At 38.0% G+C, this 19064-nt stretch overlaps 1 protein-coding gene across 2 annotated transcripts in view; it reads right to left on the bottom strand.

The window, feature by feature from the left end:
- Positions 1-686: 686 nt before the first annotated feature.
- Positions 687-19064, bottom strand: part of rps6kal (ribosomal protein S6 kinase a, like) — a 38952-nt gene continuing 20574 nt past the window's right edge. Inside the window, exons 10-22 of one of the 2 annotated variants that reach the window (XM_077235716.1) lie at positions 15600-15670; positions 15306-15394; positions 15115-15179; positions 13312-13414; positions 13078-13205; positions 8704-8826; positions 7597-7686; positions 7360-7518; positions 4914-5075; positions 4753-4829; positions 3304-3421; positions 1960-2100; positions 687-1886 (exon numbers count right to left, since the gene is read on the bottom strand). In XM_077235716.1, coding sequence (XP_077091831.1) covers positions 1758-1886; positions 1960-2100; positions 3304-3421; positions 4753-4829; positions 4914-5075; positions 7360-7518; positions 7597-7686; positions 8704-8826; positions 13078-13205; positions 13312-13414; positions 15115-15179; positions 15306-15394; positions 15600-15670 — 1455 coding nt within the window. In that variant the 3' untranslated portion in view covers positions 687-1757. Of the gene's footprint in view, positions 1887-1959; positions 2101-3303; positions 3422-4752; positions 4830-4913; positions 5094-7359; positions 7519-7596; positions 7687-8703; positions 8827-13077; positions 13206-13311; positions 13415-15114; positions 15180-15305; positions 15395-15599; positions 15671-19064 lie in introns of both variants that reach the window. The other variant, XM_077235715.1, reaches the window with a different exon arrangement.

Here is a 19064-nt window from a genome sequence, read left to right as displayed (position 1 = left end):
TTCTTTTTTTTTTAAAAGTGTGGGTTTCTGCAGGTCAGAGTAATGGGTGTGTTACAGGTGGCAGCGTTCACACTTTCCAAATGAACCGCACTAAGTGTAATCGCACCAGGGTTCGTTTTAATACAACCAAACATGCCAAATGTGAAGACAGTAAAATTTGACCACACAGAAATTATTGGAATAACCCATGATTGGTCCACTCTGGTCCTAGCAGTCACTGTCCAGCAGTGTTTAGCTCAAATCACACTTGCCTATAATTGAAGACTTTGGTTAGATTTTTCAAGTGTTTTTGAATTGGGTTGGCGATAAACTCTGCCAGATTGAAAAGCCCTGCAGAGTTGTCCATCCGTGGAATAAAGGGTATACAAATACTCCTGGACATGTAGTGTGTGTGTGCCATTGTTGTTGGAATAGTTCTATAGTAATTGTATGTTTCTTGTGTCTTTTTATCATAATTTTTTGTAATTTTTGTATGTCAACACTAAAATGCAATGGCAGATTTCAAATCACATACTGTATCTTCCTGCGTTAGCAAACAAAGTGCCAATGAGATTCTAACGGACAGATTTCTCCAGGTCCTCCTTAGTGAAGATATGAAGTTACATCAGACGTTTGACAAATAAAAAGGCTTTTCTACAAATCGGTGTTTGATCCTGTTTGGCTGAATTAACACACAAGAAAAAACATCATGTCAATAATGTTCTTTAATGTCAATATGTACATCACCTGAAAGAAAAAATAAAATTTTAAAAATAAGTGAAATAAATACAATATGATACAATTTCCACAATGTCTTTAAAAAGTTTTATGGAATATTTTTTCCCCTCCACCTGGAGCAGAGAGATGTGATTTCATGGATTCAATCTCATCTACATTCATTCACCTCATTCGATTTTATAAATATAGATTTATTTCTTCACCTTTAGCTCATGTACTTCCCATTCAACAAAAGGCAAAGAGCGGTCTGAGACGGGAACAGATGGAGGGAGAGGAACGCCTCGCAGAAGCAACGACCTGCCCAAGCCTCAGTGCAAATGTGCTCAAGGTTCCACACAAACTTAATGAATGACTTTATAATACATCGAGCTAAAGAACGCGTAACACTGAGTGCTTCTGAGGTAATGCCATGTGGTTCGCAACACTAACAGGACAAAAAGTGGCTTAGAAATGGATAATGTGCAGGTCATCAGTATATCTTGCGTGAAGAAAACAACGCCAGTTTTTAGGACCATTAAGATGTTTTGCACAGTAATTTTTTAAGGTTCCTTTCCCCAATTCTTAGAAGAGAAACAAATCCTATCCTCTTCTCATACATTTAATATGGAAAAACTAGCTTCATTTCAGCTGTAAAGTACTTAAAAGTGCTTAAGAGTACCACATACTGGTGAATTTAATGGAAAACCCCCGGATGATATTCATTTCTGTACACCAGTATTAGAAAATATAGGGAAAAGGGCTTGAATGTCATGCAATGTTCTTCATGGTCTTAAAAACAGGTTTCTTGCGCTTGATGACCTGGACATTTCTTCATGAGATCTGGGTTTTATTGGGCAAGAACATTCGAAACAGCTCGCTTATGCGTGAAACACTTCAGACAAGATGGAGAGATGGAGCTGGTGTTTTTCACTCTACCAGAGAGAAACAGAGGGGCTTTTGAGCATTTCCTCCGAAATGTCGCGCACTCCCAAAGGCATCATGTACGAGAACTCGAGAGGAAATGCCAACCCTTGGAGACAAGCACAGGGACATCACGAGCTTCACGACATGTCTGTAGATGTCAGCTTCTTCATGTTCCTGCGCTGAGCTAGACTGGAGGCTGCTACGGGTTCCAGAACCGGCTTACATGTCTTGTGGTTCAACGCCGAGTATGTGGCAGCCATCGCTCCCTACGAGAGACACAGTCAAACTCAAGCAGAACTTCGATCTTAAGAACACATAATCAAGAAACTTAAGCCATACCTTGACCAAATGAGGCGCTTCGTGGCGCGTGAGCTGAAAGTGAGGGTTCTGGTCCCGGCAGGCGATCCACGAGTGTTTCAGTACCTGTTCTGCTGAGTATCTCTGATGAGGGTCCACGTGCAGCATATGAGACAGTAGGTCCTGCCAACACACAGTTAAAACACTTAAAAAAAACAGTGTGTGTCCAGATACTGATGGGATTTCTGCACACTGCTCTTGAAAAGCACTCAAACACCCATACAAACAGTGAATGTGATTTCAACAAGAACCTGTTTCAACTTCCTTCTTGATCCTGACACAATCTAATCAACCAATCATATTAGGGATAGGTTTACAATTAGTGCTGTCAATTAAACGAGTTATTAACGGCGTTAACGCAAACCCATTTTAATGGCATACATTTTTTTAATCGCAAGATTAACGTTCTTTTTGGCCTAGCAAACTTTTTTTTTCACATGTTGTTTCAACATCTAGTAACATTAGAAAAACTACAACACCACACCGGATCTAGCAAAACTGGAAACAAAACAACAGGCACGCCACAAACACTTGTTTGGGCTTGCGCACCGGCCAAAGAGTATTAACTTATATCCTCCAAGACATATGGTAAAAGGTTAACAAAAATGTACTGTTGATTTAAATGCTAAATTTGGTATTACATTGGGAATAGACTTGGAGCTGGTAACACCAAGACAATACACAAGACAATAGAGACACCAGAATAAAAATATTCATGATTCTGAAGCAGAATTATTTTAGACGAATATGCTTGCACTCATTCGTTGACTAGATATATATAAAACCATACACAATATTGTCACTATCAAGATAAATATTGTTGCATTTTTGTATTGCGACATTATATATTGTTACACCCCTAGTTTGTAAACATTATGCATGTGCGTGTTGATTCAGGTCACAGTTGAGAAAGAAAGCAAGTAAAGGCTTTTATGAACACCAGATTCAGCATCAGATCAAAATCATGTTCCAGCAGACATGGTATCATGAAGGCCTCTAGGCACTAGCGACTCCTAACCTCAAATTTAGTTTGAGGTTAGTCATAGCACTATCATAAACTATATAATTAATATATGGTATAATTAGGATTCAAATTGCTGCAAACATGCAGACGTACTTTCGATGCATAATAGGGTGGAATCCACGCCAATTCTCAGAACAAACAAAAACAACTTAAGGATTCATAGGCTATATTCACAAGTATGTTTAATCTAAAGCAGGGGTATTCAATTATAGATCCAATTATGAATCTTCCGAATTCTGACATGAATGCATCATAGCTAATGAAGTGGGGCTAAGTGTCCTTTTAAAGGATTCCTCTGCTACCTTCGAGGAGTCCGACACCGAATCCCAGTTTCCTCCACTCAGGGAGAATTTTCCACTGCCGATACGTAACAGGATCTCCTCTGGTGTGTCATTGGGTCCATTGGCAAAGGGCGTGTACCTACACAGATTAACAAAAGATCAATGCAAAAACATTATAAACCAAGACTACATTCAGATTGGATTCAGAACGATGATCAAAACATAGATGGAGTAGATCGATTTAATCTACACCCTCAAAGCTTCACAGTCCTGTAGCTCGTCCTGGGTCAACATTTCATTCAGTAACTTTAGGCAGTTTTTGATTTATATGCTATTTAAAGTTGATGATTGATTTATTTTGCACGTGCATCTGCTTACCTATGCTATTGCATGTTTCTGCTGCTGCACCACATGTGTTTTGATCAGGAGATTCCCTATTCTTTTAGAAGATGTGTAATAGCATATAACAGTGATAACACAGAAAGAGTTCATCTATTCGGATTTTTTCATGAATTTTTCACATGCCCGATTGTATATGGATGCTGTGGTAATTACATTGCTGTGGTAAGAATAAGATGCACGTCTCAAACATTATCCTTATTTTTTGTAATTTTTGTGATTTTAATTTTATAACATTGCAAATTAAAATGTTTTATTACCAGGGTTTTAAATTAACTTTTTCACTCATTGGCCAATTTGGCTACTAAATTTGTAAGTTACCGGCCATTCAGAACTTCGACTAGCCAAAAAAATAAATAAACCAGATTAAGTACGTCACAGCTTATATATTTTTTATACAATTTGAATTTCATACATTCATTTCAACCAAAATCCTGTCTAGCCATCTCCTCCCTTCCTTTTTCATCCTCATCCCTTTTAAGCCAGGGTCTGCTAATCACAATGTCTTTTCTGTTAACCAAATGCTCCAATGTCCTCAGAGATCAAATCTTCAGCTGTATCAGTAAGGAAGTGCTGTTTTTCACCTCAGTTTTCACCTCAGTCACAACGCAACCTTTGTTGCGTTGTGACGGGTATGTTCAAGTAAGCTAGGCTAGATATGCGCAGATTTGGCTTACACGAACTTCCCCAGCAAAGTGAGTAAAGATAATAAGTAACACACCAAATTGACTGTGCTTTGACAGCGTTACCCGCCACCATTGATTTTTACCCACATTTGGCGGGTGTTAATTTCAAATCCTGTTCATTACATTCTGAATAGGCAGTGATTGCCCTGCTTTCAAAAGTTAACACAAAGCATTTCATTTAAATTATTTCAATCAACATTAAATTGATTAGTAATAAAACATTAGATTTCAGTCTAAATTAAAATCGCACAGCCCTAACGCAAACCATTTTATCTGTAAAAGCCCAATTGGATGGAAGACAACAATTTACGCAAACATTTTCTATGAATTTCCACTTTATCAACAACAATGCAAAAGTGTGTAAAAACTTGACTGTCCCACTGACCCCGCCAACATGGTGTAGAGCAGGACTCCCAGACTCCAGATATCACAGGCAGCATCATAACCCTGACGCATCAGAACCTGCAACACAATACAAAGCCTGTCACTTCAATTCAGGATGTGCTCTGGGGACATGGAGAACATGCAGAGCAGTTGATTCCTCACTTCAGGAGCCACGAAGTTGGCAGTGTAACAGGGTGTGAGCAGCAGTCCGTTGTCTCCTCTCAGTTGCTTGGCAAAGCCAAAGTCACAGATGCGTATGGAGTCAGGGTTTCCTGAATCGTCCATGTAGAGGATGTTGCTGGGCTTCAGGTCCCTATGCACCACCTGCGTCAGGAACACAGCCTGTCACAACACCAGTTCATTCCAGTGGCTTATAATCATTCACACTAGTTAACAGGGCTGGGTGATAGGAATCATTTACATTAAGATTAAAAATCAATGCAGAGATCTAAATCAATGGTTCTCGAACAGAAGGACCACTAGGTGGCCTTAGGGGACCTAATAAGTCTTAATCATTCAAAATAGTCCATATTTTCGTGCAGTCAAGTATTTGACCATTTGAGTGCAATAAGCAGCGAAAGAGAGATGAATTCGGGATCACACGCAGTTCGAGAAACGGCTTTCTGTGCGCAGACTTCAGGTGTGTGCCATACAGCGGGTGTACCACAATTAGCTGTTTTCCGCAGTGTATTGCGCTTAAATCTTTTTAACATCAAGTTCTCTGTTATATGCGTTGACCTAAAACTGACTTTTTGCAGTATCCAATTAAAATCATTCAGATGTCGCAAGCCATTGCAAGCTAAAACTGCTGGGTGAGGGTTTGTCATATTTTTTGAGACAAAACTCAAACACATCTTCATAATTCTAGTTTTGAGTTTTAAAAGTTTAAAAATTTAGCTAGCAATTTAGCTATTGCAGTGAAAATCCAAAAATTCAATACTACTCAAAACCATTTTTTATTCATGATTAATATTGCATTGCATATAGTGTGTGCTGGTCAACTAGTCTAAAATTAAAAAAACAACAACTAGAAAACAGTAAAAAAAACAACAAGTAGATGTGTACATTTAAGATAGGCTACTTAATTTATTATTCCAATATCCAAATATGAAACTAAATAAGACAGAAAAAAGGATTTTTATTTGAGACGTGCTGTCTTTGTATTTAGACATTGCACATTTTAAACAGGACACACATTAGCTGAATAAACGTTAGCCAATACAAACATTTATAGAAAATAGTTGACTATGAATAGACGGGAGGTTTAGCTCCCCAGTACTTGAGCGAGCTCTTAACGCATTATAGTCCTTCACGTCTATTGCGATCTCAAAGTTCTGGCCAGTTGATAATACCTAGCATATCAAAATCGACTGCTGGCGGTAGATCCTTTTCCTATTTAGGAACAATCTTCCTAACATTGTCCGGGAAGCAGACACAGTCTGTCAGTTCAAAGCTAGACTAAAAACACATCTCTTTGACCTAGCATTCACATAACACTCTATAGCCTTCTATAATTCAATATTAGGCTGCTTGGATTAGGTCAGCCGGAACTGGGAACACTTCCCTTAAATCCTGATGTACTCGTTACATCATAAGAAGAATGGCATCTACGCTAATTTTAGTGTCTTTATTTATTCCGAGGTTTTCCCGCATCACGCAGCCGATCATTGAATCCAGATTAAGTTAACTAAAAACAATATTTCAACTTTCCACATCCACCCCAGCTCATTTACCTTCAGGAGTCAGAAGTGCCGTGACTACTACTGTCCTCGCTGACGAACTCAGTCAGACGGCGGAAGGGGGATCGAGCGGGATTCTTTATTGCTGACGATTTTTAGTCTCTTTTTAGTCATAGGCCTTACGCATCTGTCAATCATCCTCGCTTGATATTTGGGGAATGAACCCAGCGCTATGATTGGTCGAACTCCGCTTCTTTTGCTGTTGCTTGATTTGAGGACGCGTGCACAGAAGCGTCACCAGGTTTTTGCCTTAGCGTGACAAATCGTACAACCGTACTTTGAGGTCAAAATGCGTATCCTCTACGCAAAATGCGTACAGGTTGGCAGGTCTGTGTTATGTTGCTTAACTGTAATATAAAAACTCCACATTTTGAATTTTTACCGCAGTATGTTAATGCGTTTCTTTGTGTGAACAGCCCTCATTAGTTTCCATTTCTTCTCATGAAGCTGCGTGAGCAGCACAACCTTGTTACCATCAGTAAATTATATTATTAATCACTATCAATCGCCACTTATACTAAATTAATGCAGAATCTTCTTGTGTTTTGGGTATTCCCTAGATATTTTTTGTTATTGACGTTTTAATCGGGTTACTTGTCCATTCTATTCACTAGCCGCAATATGTAAATAACTAGAAGAATAATATTGTAGTAAACGATAAAACAATTTGCACTACAACCAGTGTTTGTGATTACAATTATAAATTAAAATAATACACGTACTAATACCAGTTAGAATAGCTTTGTAAAGCTAGAATAACCGGAAGCAGCTGACACCAGAAGCCTTACACAATCAAGGTAAAAATGTCTCCTAGGTTGCACATGCAGTATATAGTGTGCAGAATGTGTGTGTGTGTGTGTGTCTCTCACCCCCTGGCAGTGCAGGTAGTCCACAGTTTTGGTGATCGTGTACAACACAGCGCTGGCCTCTCGCTCAGAAAAGAACTTCTGCCTCAGGATCTTATCCAGCAGCTCACCGCCCTTCATGAGCTCCGTCACTAGATACACGAAACGACCCTCGTCATACACCTGAGTGACACACACACACACAACTTAGTTACTCTTACACAGAGCTCTGATGTCTGAGATCAGAGTCATGTCACTCACATCCTTCAGTGTGATGATGTTGGGATGCTGGCCATACCGCATCAGGATCTCAATCTCCTCCGATGGGTCTCGCTTACTTTTGTCAATGATCTACATAACACAATCACAGTGAAAACATCACACCAGAACACAGCATGGACATACACGTTCATGTGAAAGTTGATTCATTGAGTCATCAGAAATCATTAGTGCAATTTTTTTTTATATAAAAAATATATAAAATAAAATTGTTTGATTTAGATATAAATATAAATTATATATAAATTGTTTGAAAAAATTAAATATATATATATATATATATATATATATATATATATATATATATATGGAGGGGGGAGGGTAACTTTGCTTTTCATTTATTACTTAAATCTCACTTGAAGTTCTTTGATACAACATCAAAATTACTAGCCTAACTGATAAAGTTCAAACATTATTAAAAACAAGAGAACAGTCAGTAATAATATAAGAACAAATTACAAGCAGAGATGAATACTAAGAAAATGACAAAGTCTAAGAGTAGTATTGAGGTGAAGAAATTAGTAATTAAGTCTTAATGTAAAATAATACCATTTGTTCACTGTAGAAACGAAATATAGATTCATCTTTGTTGAAGCTGTATTTTGTTGTTTTACTAACATTAATGACACTGACAGCACACACCTAATATTCCTACTGTTGTCTAAGACCGACTGCACGGACCGAGAAAACTGACAGTTTCTTTCCCAACTGCTCACTTATGACATAACCGAGAGAATACTTATCGAGACGGGTATTTAGACATAATATTGTGTTTATGTGTCCGTTAAAAGAAATGCGAAAGAGGAATCAATTCGGTGTTCGAGCGCTGTCTGAATATAGTTATATAGCCTCTCTCGCTCTCGAAAACGCACGAGTCCCGAATTTAGCCTCTTTTTCTGTGTTTAAAATTGTTGGAATTTGTAAATTGGCAAGTCAAAACATGTCCAAATTATAAACTTTCAATCTATGATGGTTAAATTTCAAATCACATGCGTGCCGAACCGTGGGGCAGCTGGTCCGTATGGATCCCGGATCAACTACGATTCGGTCCACACTTATAAATCACGATTTTGAGGTGTAATGTCTCACCTTCACAGCAAACTCCATGGCGTTGACCCTGTGTATGCAACGTTTGCATATGGAGTACGAGCCCACGCCGATGTCCTCCTTCAGCTCGTACATGTCAGAAAACTGAGCTGAGCCACCATGCATCTGACACAGCACACAACTGCATTTAAAATCTATCCATACATGCATGCATGCATACAACACTACCAATCAAAAGTTTGGCATCTGTACGAATTTTTGTTTGTGAAAACAGATAATGATGTTCACCAAGGCTGCATTTATTTGATCATTTGTTTTTTTTATATATATATTTTTTTTTTTCCTGTGATGGCAAATTTCCATTTTTTGTCTTCACTGTTAATTATTTTAATAGGCTCAAGAAGCTTATTTTTATTATTACAGCTGAAAATGGTTGTTTCTTATTGCAGCTCGGAAACCGCAGTAGAGTGTCACTTTCTTCAATATTCTTTGAAGAACAGCATTTACTTGAAACATTATAAATGTCTTTGATCAATTTAATGAGTCCGTGTTAAATAAAAATACTAATCATACAAAAAAAAAAAATTCATATACAAACATATCCGTGAATCCAGAATATGTCTTCAATGTGAACTGATGCAGAACCGATCCAGTCCATTTGTCCTGTTGTCAGATGGTTTACGTCAGAAGCAGAACAGGGCGTCCAGTTCCTGTCACAGTCTAGATTTCACTTCATTTCATTGGTTCAATTTGCTTTTTGACACGACATGTCTTGTGTGTTACACACAATAGACTAAAACACTGCATTATATAACATCTGTGATTATCAAAGCTATTTTAGTGTCACTGATATACTATTACAGTTTTTTTTTAAATAAATAATTTTCTGTTTTAGTAATTTAGTTGTTTTTGTCTTTTTAAATGTTGATTTCATTTTAGTCAGGGAACTACAATGCGACCAAAATGGTCGCATATGCGACCTTTTGAAATGCCATTGCGACCCTAATTTTTAATGGGTCGCAAATGTATCACTGATTATTTTTGTACCTATGTTTTTAGGCAATATGCTATGCTTTACTATGAGCATTTATTAAAACAGAAATGTGTATTTTAAGAATACGTTTTATAACGTGCTCTGAGCATTCAACACATCAAGTTGGCTTCAGCCCCGCGACCGTTACTTAGATTAAAACGTACCATTGTATCAGTGCTGCGCGAGCTCTCTCTCAGAAACACGGACGCGCGCACACAGAGAGAGAGAAGATAATTGTAAAATGAAAATTGGCTATAGTTTAAATTTTGTTCTTGCTTGTTTTTTTTCTGTCAAAATGTCAGAAAGCATTTTGTATTATCCATCCGTGTTTTTAAAATTCGTTAAATGACGGCCTTTTTACTGCTAACACAGCCCTCATTATAGGCCTATGTCGGATTCATTTAACTTATACTTGATATTATTTTTATAATAAGTGATTTGTTATGCTATTATTGGACTTCTTTCTATTCATTGTCAACTGTTTTCTATAAATATGTTTGTATTGGCTAACATTTATTCAGCTAATGCGTGTCCTGTTTAAAATGTGCAATGTTCAAACGCAAAGACAGCACGTCACAAATAGAAGCCGTTTTCCCTGGATATTGGAATAATAAATACAACACTTTTTTTTCAGCATTTTTTTTTTTACTCTTTTCTAGGGGTTTCTTAATTTTAGACAAGTTGACCAGCACACATTATATGCAATGCAATATAATGCATGCGTGTCCTATGTGTGACATATTTTGCACACAGGTAAAGGTGCCCAATATCAGTCATTTCTAAAGTAAAAAAAAGAAAAGAAAAGTGTTTTTAAAAATATCTCTTTATTTGATTATCAGTAAATTTGTTTTCTATACAGAGATATCGACCATAACAGCAATATTAATATCGGTTATCGGTATCGGCCACAATTTTCACATCGGTGCATCACTACTTACGAGTTCACGAATCTGCCCATCTGTGCAAACCATAGCATGTTGAAATCCATTTTGCTCTTTATTGTGTACAGTATTTTCTTTTGCAGTAAATCTATCCCAACCAATGTTAAAGAAAACAAAAACAAGGCGGCATGTGGTTTAAAACATGGCAAGTAAAATAAAAAGCACATCTGTATGCAATACAGTTTCATTATTGTTCATTATTATCCAGAGCGGCTAACTATAAATAATTTGTGCGACCAAAACACATTTTGCGCTAGTAACTGAAAAAGTTAGTAGTGCAAGTGCCACCAGTGGAAAAGGTTAGTGTAGTTCCCTGATTTTAGTACTTCAACAAACTAAATAAAAAATGAGAAATGTTGCCTTGACAACTAGATGAAATTTAAATTAGTTCACTTTTTTTTATACATTTTATTTCAGTTAATGTTTATTTTATTTCAAGTAATATGGTTTTATTCTTAGTTAACGATTGTAACCCTGGTTATGACGACTCGCACCACACGAACACACGATACACTGCCCAGCCAAAAAAAGCCGCTGTTTGGATTTAAATAGGCAAATGCTTCAGAGTCATTGATAGATTATTGCAGTGATTATGTTTCTAGCCTTTTCTACCAAATGTTTAACCGTAATTGATGGACTGTGTAGATTTTCATTTCTTAACTCAAATTGTGAAAGAATGGTTGGGAGGGAGTGTTTTATGACAGGTGACAAACAATTAAAGTGCAATAGCGCCACATACTGTAGGTTGGGATGTAAACCAGAGACTGGCGCTGCTTTATGTAGGTGTCATATTATCATTTATGTACTATTCATTTTAAATATTACGGTTATCGCCAATACCGGTATATTGAGATATATGTATATGTGTGTGTATTGCAAAAACAGTTACCGTGGTGACGAGTCATGCTTGCCAAGTGATTCACTACAGCCAAAAATAGCGCTGTATGACAGATGTAGCACTTTTATTTCTAAATATTAACCAACTTGATTACCATGTCATCCATGTCGTTTAAAAACCTTTTTAAATGATCTTGATCTGTAACGTGAGATGGGCGCCGTCATGTCCGTTTGGGCCGCAGTTCAGAGATTCCTGTCTGTTGAACTTATTACAGCATGTGAATTCATCAGTTTCTCCCGAAATACATGAAAGTAAGTGGCCGGTGAACTGGGAGAAGAATAGAGTGTACCTTATTTACTTACACTGTGTATCTGAAATGAATAAAACACGTCTGCAAATATATTTGAATGGATTGTTATTGCTGCTTCCATAGACACCATTGTGTATTTTACAAACTATAAATGTATTATTTTTCTATAAATAATGTGCATTTAAATGTCTGAAACTTAAAATAAACATTATGTGGTTAAAAACACTGAATAGTTGTGATATATGAAAAGCGCTGAGCCTATGTCACGTCACTTTACATTCGCTCCTTAGTGGTCAGCTGCTTTCAAAGTGCACGTTTTTGAAAACGGTCTCCATGTAAACAAAAACAGTGACGTCATACATGCGTAGGCTATTGTGTGTTTAGTCTATAGGCTTTTTCTTCGATGAAAGGTTTCTTACAACAAACTCAAGGATGATACATGTTTTCAAAAACTTTGTGTTCAAAGGTTTGACATTTCCTTAAAGGAAGTAAAAAGGGACTTTATATCTGAGGAGGGATTACTGTGAATGTTTTTGGCTTTGTGAAGATGAAATGTACCCAGAAGACAAAGTAATACAATATTTTCAAGATTAACATCCTTAGAATGAAAATCAGACCAAAAAAAAAAAAAAAAGATAATAGATTGTAATTTTTGTCTATAGCCTTGTGCGTTCAGCCTGAGTGCGTAATCTTTCTTTGCAAAGTGACATCGCCAAGTACTTGTCTGGAAGCATAATGCAGCGTTAGTCATTTTAGGCATTAGTCTTTTTTGCAGATCTGTGTGAACGAGATCGTTTTGATAACGTTATCATCTGTGCAAAGAAAACACATTATATTATTATACTCTTTTGTATTGTTTAATAAAGTTGCCTAGCTACTCTACTTCCTTTACTCTTCCTCGTCTTCTTTGTGGACCTGAAGTGTAATAGCATTAAATTGATCGAAAGTGACAGTAAAGACATTTTTAAAAAATTGTACACAACTGGTTTTAACATTGATAAGATGATAGATGTTTCTTGAGCATCAAATCAGCATTCTAGATTGAATCATGTGACACTGAAGACTGGAGTAAAGATGCTGAAAATTCAGCTTTGATCACAGGAATAAATTGCATTTAAAACACATTTAAATAGAAAACTATAGAAATAAATTTCTAAAATAGAAAAAATATTTACAAATTACTGTTTTTGTTGTATTTTGGATCAGATAAATGCAGCCTCGGTGAGCAGAAGAGACTAAAAACATTTAAAAATACATGTATAACTAACTGAATTAAAGAGATATTGAGATTTACCTGCACTATGGGGAGAATGTTGAGTAGCGGGGAACTTTTGCTGCTTTCCTCCAGCGAGGCTGGAGCTACAAAACTGAAGCCTTTAAAGAGCTGGTGAGCGTTTGCACTGGGGGGAATGCCTGGAGAATCTGCCCACAGTAAACACACACAAAATACAACTCAAGTCATCATAGAGCCGCTAGCAGATACATGTCTCAGCACTGTGATCTCTCATGTACACATTCTCCATCGTACCTTTGGGAGTTTTGGCTGTGAATTCTGGGTCGAAGCAGAAAGTGTCATCTGGTTTCCCTGCAGCAGGTTTGAATGGAGGCTGAAGTTCTTTTCTGTACAATTTCTACACAGACACAATAAACACATGGTACTCCAATAAAATACGTTCCACTTGACACACACAGAAAGGTAAATCCTGATCATCAGACACAAGTCAACATGAAATGGCCTTCTAAACCCATACATCTGCAATGTGATGGATTTCAGAGTGAAGCATGACGGGTTTTTTTTTTTTTTGCATATGACCACAGAATCAGAGCTAAACATGAGCTTGTAGTGGACTGTGGGGTGTCATGGGGGAATCGTTCAAAGTCCCCCATGACACCCTCACCCTTCAAAGAATCTCCACATTTCCTACAGCCAACCCTTCCTTTTCAAATATATCCTTATTTGCTATTACTGTTGCAATCTAATACTGTTACAGTCACTTTCAGAAAGGCTGCATTACTTACAACAGTAACTTACACTATATGGACAGAAGTATTGGGACACATCTCTAAATCATCGAATTCAGGTGTTTCAATCAGACTCATTGCCACATATGTATGAATTCAAACACCAAGCCATGCAGTCTGCATTTACAAACATTTGTGTAAAAAAAAAAAGGGTCGTTTTCAAGAGCTTAGTGAATTAAAGAGTGGTACTGGGTTAGGATACCACCTCTGCAATAAGTCAGTTCATGAAATTTCATTCCTGCTAGATACTCCACAGTCAACTGTAAGAGGTATTATTGGAAAGTAGAAGTATTTAAGAGCAGCAGCAACAAAGCAGAAGACCATGTAAAAATCACAAGAGCGCTAATGCGCATGGTACTCCTTTCATGGAAATTAAAAGCCGCCAACTGTTAATGCTGGTTCCAAACTTCCATTGCTATTAATATCAGCACAAAAACGGTGTGCCGGAACTTCATGAAATGGGTTTCCATGGCCGAGCAGCTGCATGCAAGCCTCACATCATCACATGTCAAGTGTCACATGCAGTGGTGTAAAGCACGCCACCACTCGACTCTGGGGCAAACCACGCTTCTGTTTGGCAGCCTGATGGAGGAGTCTGGGTTTGGCGGATGCATAGAGAACATTACCCGCATTGTGCCAACTGTGAAGTTTGGTGGAGGAGGGATTATGGTGTGGGGTTGTTTATCAGGGGTTGGACTTGGACCCTTACTCCCAATGAAGGGAAATCTTAATGCTTCAGCATACCAGACATTGCAATGCTTCCAACTTTGTGGGGAACAGTTTGGGGAAGGCCTTTTTCTATTCCAGCATGACTGTGCCCCAGTGCACAAAGCAAGGTTCATAAAGACAGTTTGGTGTGGAAGAACTTGACCCTTTGGGCCCCATCAAACACCTTTGGGGTGAATTGGAACGGAGATTTTGAGCCAGGTCTTCTTGTCCAAGATCTGTGACTGACAGCACAGATGCTCTACTGGAAGAATGGGCAAATATTACCACAGAAACGCTCCAAAATCTCGTGGAAAGCTTTCTTAGAACAGTGGAAGCTGTTATAGCTGCAAAGAGCTGACCAACTCCATATTAATGTCTATGTATTTAGAATGCAATGTCTTTACAATCCCTGTTGGTCTAATGGTCAGGTGTCCCAATACTTTTGTCCATATAGTGAAAGTGTAACCACTAATCAAACACAAGTGATGGGATCATAAGTCAAACACAGCTTGATCTGACACGCCGTCTGACCACACACACATTCAAGCAATGGAGGATCGAGCAGTTGAGCAATGTGCAACTGGGGTTAACAGATTCTTACATTCCAGTCAATGGTGGAGAAAAACGTGTGTCGTTTGATCTCCTCCACTCCGTCAGGACCTGCTCCTGCAACAGACCAGTTATGATGATTACCATACTGGTGACACCACTACCAAGTTTGCTTCTATTAAAATTCAACAACCCATGGTCTAGTGTTTTCACAAACTGTGAAAAGAAACACAGGTGACTTACCTAAACGATTTGATGGATTTCTTTTGAAGAGCATTCGTAAAAGACTTTGTGCTTCCAGACTTAAAAACTGTGGCATTCCCAGCTTTGCTCTGATAGACAGGAACAGGAAAAGAAAAAAGAAATCAGAAATAGCAACATTACCAGCATTTTATGTGCATGGTCATGACCACTACACCAATGAACTGTTCCTTATTGGTTCACCTGTCAATTACATTTTTCTATCTGGCAGCCTTGAGAAGAGATTTGACCAATTAAGCATCACATAGACTGGCATGATTTAACAGCCACACTCACTTGAGAATCATGTTCATAGTCTCATTCCTGTCTTTTCCTTGGAACGGTAATGTGCCGGTCAGCATTTCAAACTGGAAAAAAATAAATCAACCATCAAACAAGCCGCATTTACTTGGGCAAATTATCAAAGCACGATTGTCTGGGAATCCAATATGTGATTTTAAGGTAAATTTTCTCTTTCAGTCAATTTACTTGGTATAACACAGATATCAAGACTATCTACTATATCTTTAGATATCACACTAAAGATGCCTCAAATGTCTCAGTGTTTTTTTGTCAATACATAAAGACCAGCCTCCCTAACACACTTGAGCCCTACCAGACCAGGCACTCACCTCTATAAAAACCTAACCCCAACTCTAGCTAACACTCCTTCAATTACCCGGCATCAAACTGTCATATGCAGATGTCATATGCATCTTTCCAGAAAATTTTCCAGATTTTTTTAAACGACTTTAAAAGGGGGTCAACGGATGCAATATTCACTTTTATGTGGTGTTTGCATAAAAATGTGTCTTTGCAGTGTGTGGACACCAGAGTATGTGAGCGGAGTGGAGTGGGAGTGGAGCGGTGTGATTTTGAATGGAGTGCGGAGCGTTTTTTAAAAAAGTCGGAGCGTCATGGTTTTCACACGCTCCGAGAGCGCTCCACTACCGCTCCAACACGAGTACAATTCATGCCAACGGCTCATTATAGAACTGCATTTTTAAAATGTGAAGGTTATGATGACGCCGATGGACATGAGTGGCTGCGGGATGTTACAGGTTATAGTTCTCTAGCCTACTGAAAATGATTGGGCAATACAATCTCATGAAAGTGCGTATCTATAGCACAAATTTTATTTCTTGTGCCATTTATACACCAATGTTTGTTTTTGCATGCAAATGAAATGCACTAAACCCCTTGGTTAGGATTAGGGATGTGAAGTGCGTATCATATGCACGCGGAAACTGTGTACAGGCTGTGCAAGCAAAAGCTATTTTTGGCGTATAAATGGTACGAGAAATAAAATTTGTGCTAGGCTATAGATACGCACTTTCATGAGATCGAGCTGGATCGGGTGAAAGCACATTTTAAACCGGTAACACTTCACACACGCAAATCGCTTTCTCACTAATGCATTGCATTGAAACAAATGTAATCTGTAGGCTACTGTCGGTATTTGATTGTGAATAAGCAGAAATGTGTAAGAAATGTAGTGACCCATAGATAAAATAACTGATGAAAAAGTAATTTTCTTCTTTCCAAACATAATTTCCTACGCAAAAAGCAGCAATGATATTTAATTTATGATGCTGATAACCATGTAATAAGCATAGCATGTCATAGGAAAAGTTTGCACACAACCCAATAAACCAAATTGAAACTATTCTCCTAATGTTTTTTTTTTTTTTTTTTATATGCCTATATATTATGATGAGGATAAATTTTGTGAGATTTCAAAGCATACTTAAATACTTTATTCGCAATTTACTTGGGGAACGAAGACGGAGCGGTGTTTCTGGTATCAGTGAGCGAGGAGTGGAGCGGGGAGCGGTAAATGGTGAACCCGGAGCGGAGCTGGAGCGGAGTGATTATTAAATGCTTGGAGCGCGGAGGGAAAATTGTTGCCGCTCCACTCCGCTCACATACTCTGGTGGACACAACCACCATGCAATAAGGAAAAATCCATTCACACTTATTTTAATCCTCAAAAAGCCTAAACACTCTTAATAATCAAGCCGTTTGGATTTTCTGAGCGCTATGATGTCATATTGCTCATGCTCCGCCCACGACCACTGACAGACTGTCCCATATTAGCATATTTCCACCCTCAGCCATATATATACTGTCTGCCGAGGAAGCACTTTACGTGTCTTGTGTTGACACGCCTCACGGAAGAGAGGGTGGGGTGATCAGTTGAACAAAGTTGTCACTGTGAACAAAGCTGTTTTTGAGGAGGTAAAAAGGGTGTTTTACAACACAATTGAGGAATTTTAACCAAAGTATGCTAAACACTTTACATGAAGACCCTAAAGAATCATACCAACTAGTATAAAATGGGCATCCGATGACTCTTTAAACCTTGTCCAAGGTTGTTTGTCTGATTGCATGAAATTTGGTATAAACCATCTAGAGATGCTTCTGATAAAAAACGTAAGCGAAAGAAAATAATATGTATAAACTGTATATGATGAGTGAACACCGCTGACCTACTTTGGATGTATGTCCTGTTTGGATTTTAAGCCCCGTTCACACCGCCAGCTACACACAGCAACAAAGAGTCATGATCCCATCCATTTTCTATGGAGAGCTGCCAACTTCTGGCGACACGAGCGACAGGGACCATTGGCGACAGAATGTAGGCGTGTCAAGTGACGCAAGAGTTCAGAAATTCTTACTTTATGCAAATGAGCAGCACATTTTATAATTGTTTGGATATAATAAAGTTGATGCATGAATAAAAACTGCCGGAAGTCTTTTAGTGAGTTTGATTCATGTGTTATATGACGCAGTGAGCAGTTTAGCTCTGATGTAGTTTCCAATGCATTGTGTTGATTATTAGGGATGAGAAAATGTGTCATTTTCAAATAAAGTTTTAGTAATATTTGACAGTATAAGTGAATTTAATTTGATTGATCAAAGCAGCAATAAAATCATTTGAATTATTTTAAATCTAATTCCTAGTCAGATTAGAATAATATTGGTTTTATATTATTTGTGACTGTATTTTCTGAAGATATGGCCAGGCACGCAGTCTACCAATAGCATTAGAGCGACAGCACTGGGAACGCCCACAAGTGTCTTCACAGTACAGAGACAAAGTCGCTAGCGGTGTGAACAGGGCCTTGAGATCTGCTCACATTTATCACTGCTCACAGGCAAAATCCTGTCTTTCCAAAAAGAATCAGTGCAATCAGGAGTTTTGACAGAGCGGAAAAGTTCCCCACGCAGATTTCACTCATGTTCAAGTCCAACAGAAAATGGCTTGGTTTGGAAGTGACTTGTGTTTGAGCTGCGTTTCATACATCACCACGCTACCGGCAATGACCTTCTTTTTTCTTTTCTTTTTTTTAACACAAAATTCTGCAGAAATTGCAACTCACCTTTACTGCTCAACCCTGTTATATGGCTGCATTTACTTTATAATGTTTACAATCCAATACAATGTAAACTGTTGAAATAGTGGAGCTTCTATTACCACAGACAATACAATTCAACTGTGTATTTTGTATTTGTATAAAAAAGTAAAGGGGAAAAACTTGTTTTAGAGGACTGAGTCAAGAGGGAGTGAACAGCACAGACTCTACATCAATTGTGCTAAGCTTTGCTCTTAAACCTAAAATCAAGGACAAATCGGACAGGTCATCCTGCGTTTATCCCGATAACTGTGATGCTCTCCGTGTTGCACTTTGTTCCTTTGCTTCAGGGAACAGTATTGCATATATAATAGAGATGAAACGGTATGAATGTGTCATTTCAAAA

Source organism: Siphateles boraxobius, unplaced genomic scaffold (genome assembly GCF_051911475.1).
Source record: "Siphateles boraxobius isolate OS27281-9 unplaced genomic scaffold, OSU_SipBor_1 2, whole genome shotgun sequence".
In the NCBI taxonomy this organism is placed as follows: domain Eukaryota; kingdom Metazoa; phylum Chordata; class Actinopteri; order Cypriniformes; family Leuciscidae; genus Siphateles; species Siphateles boraxobius.
Note: the sequence above shows the minus strand (reverse complement) of the source record. Positions and strands in the feature narration are given on the sequence as shown.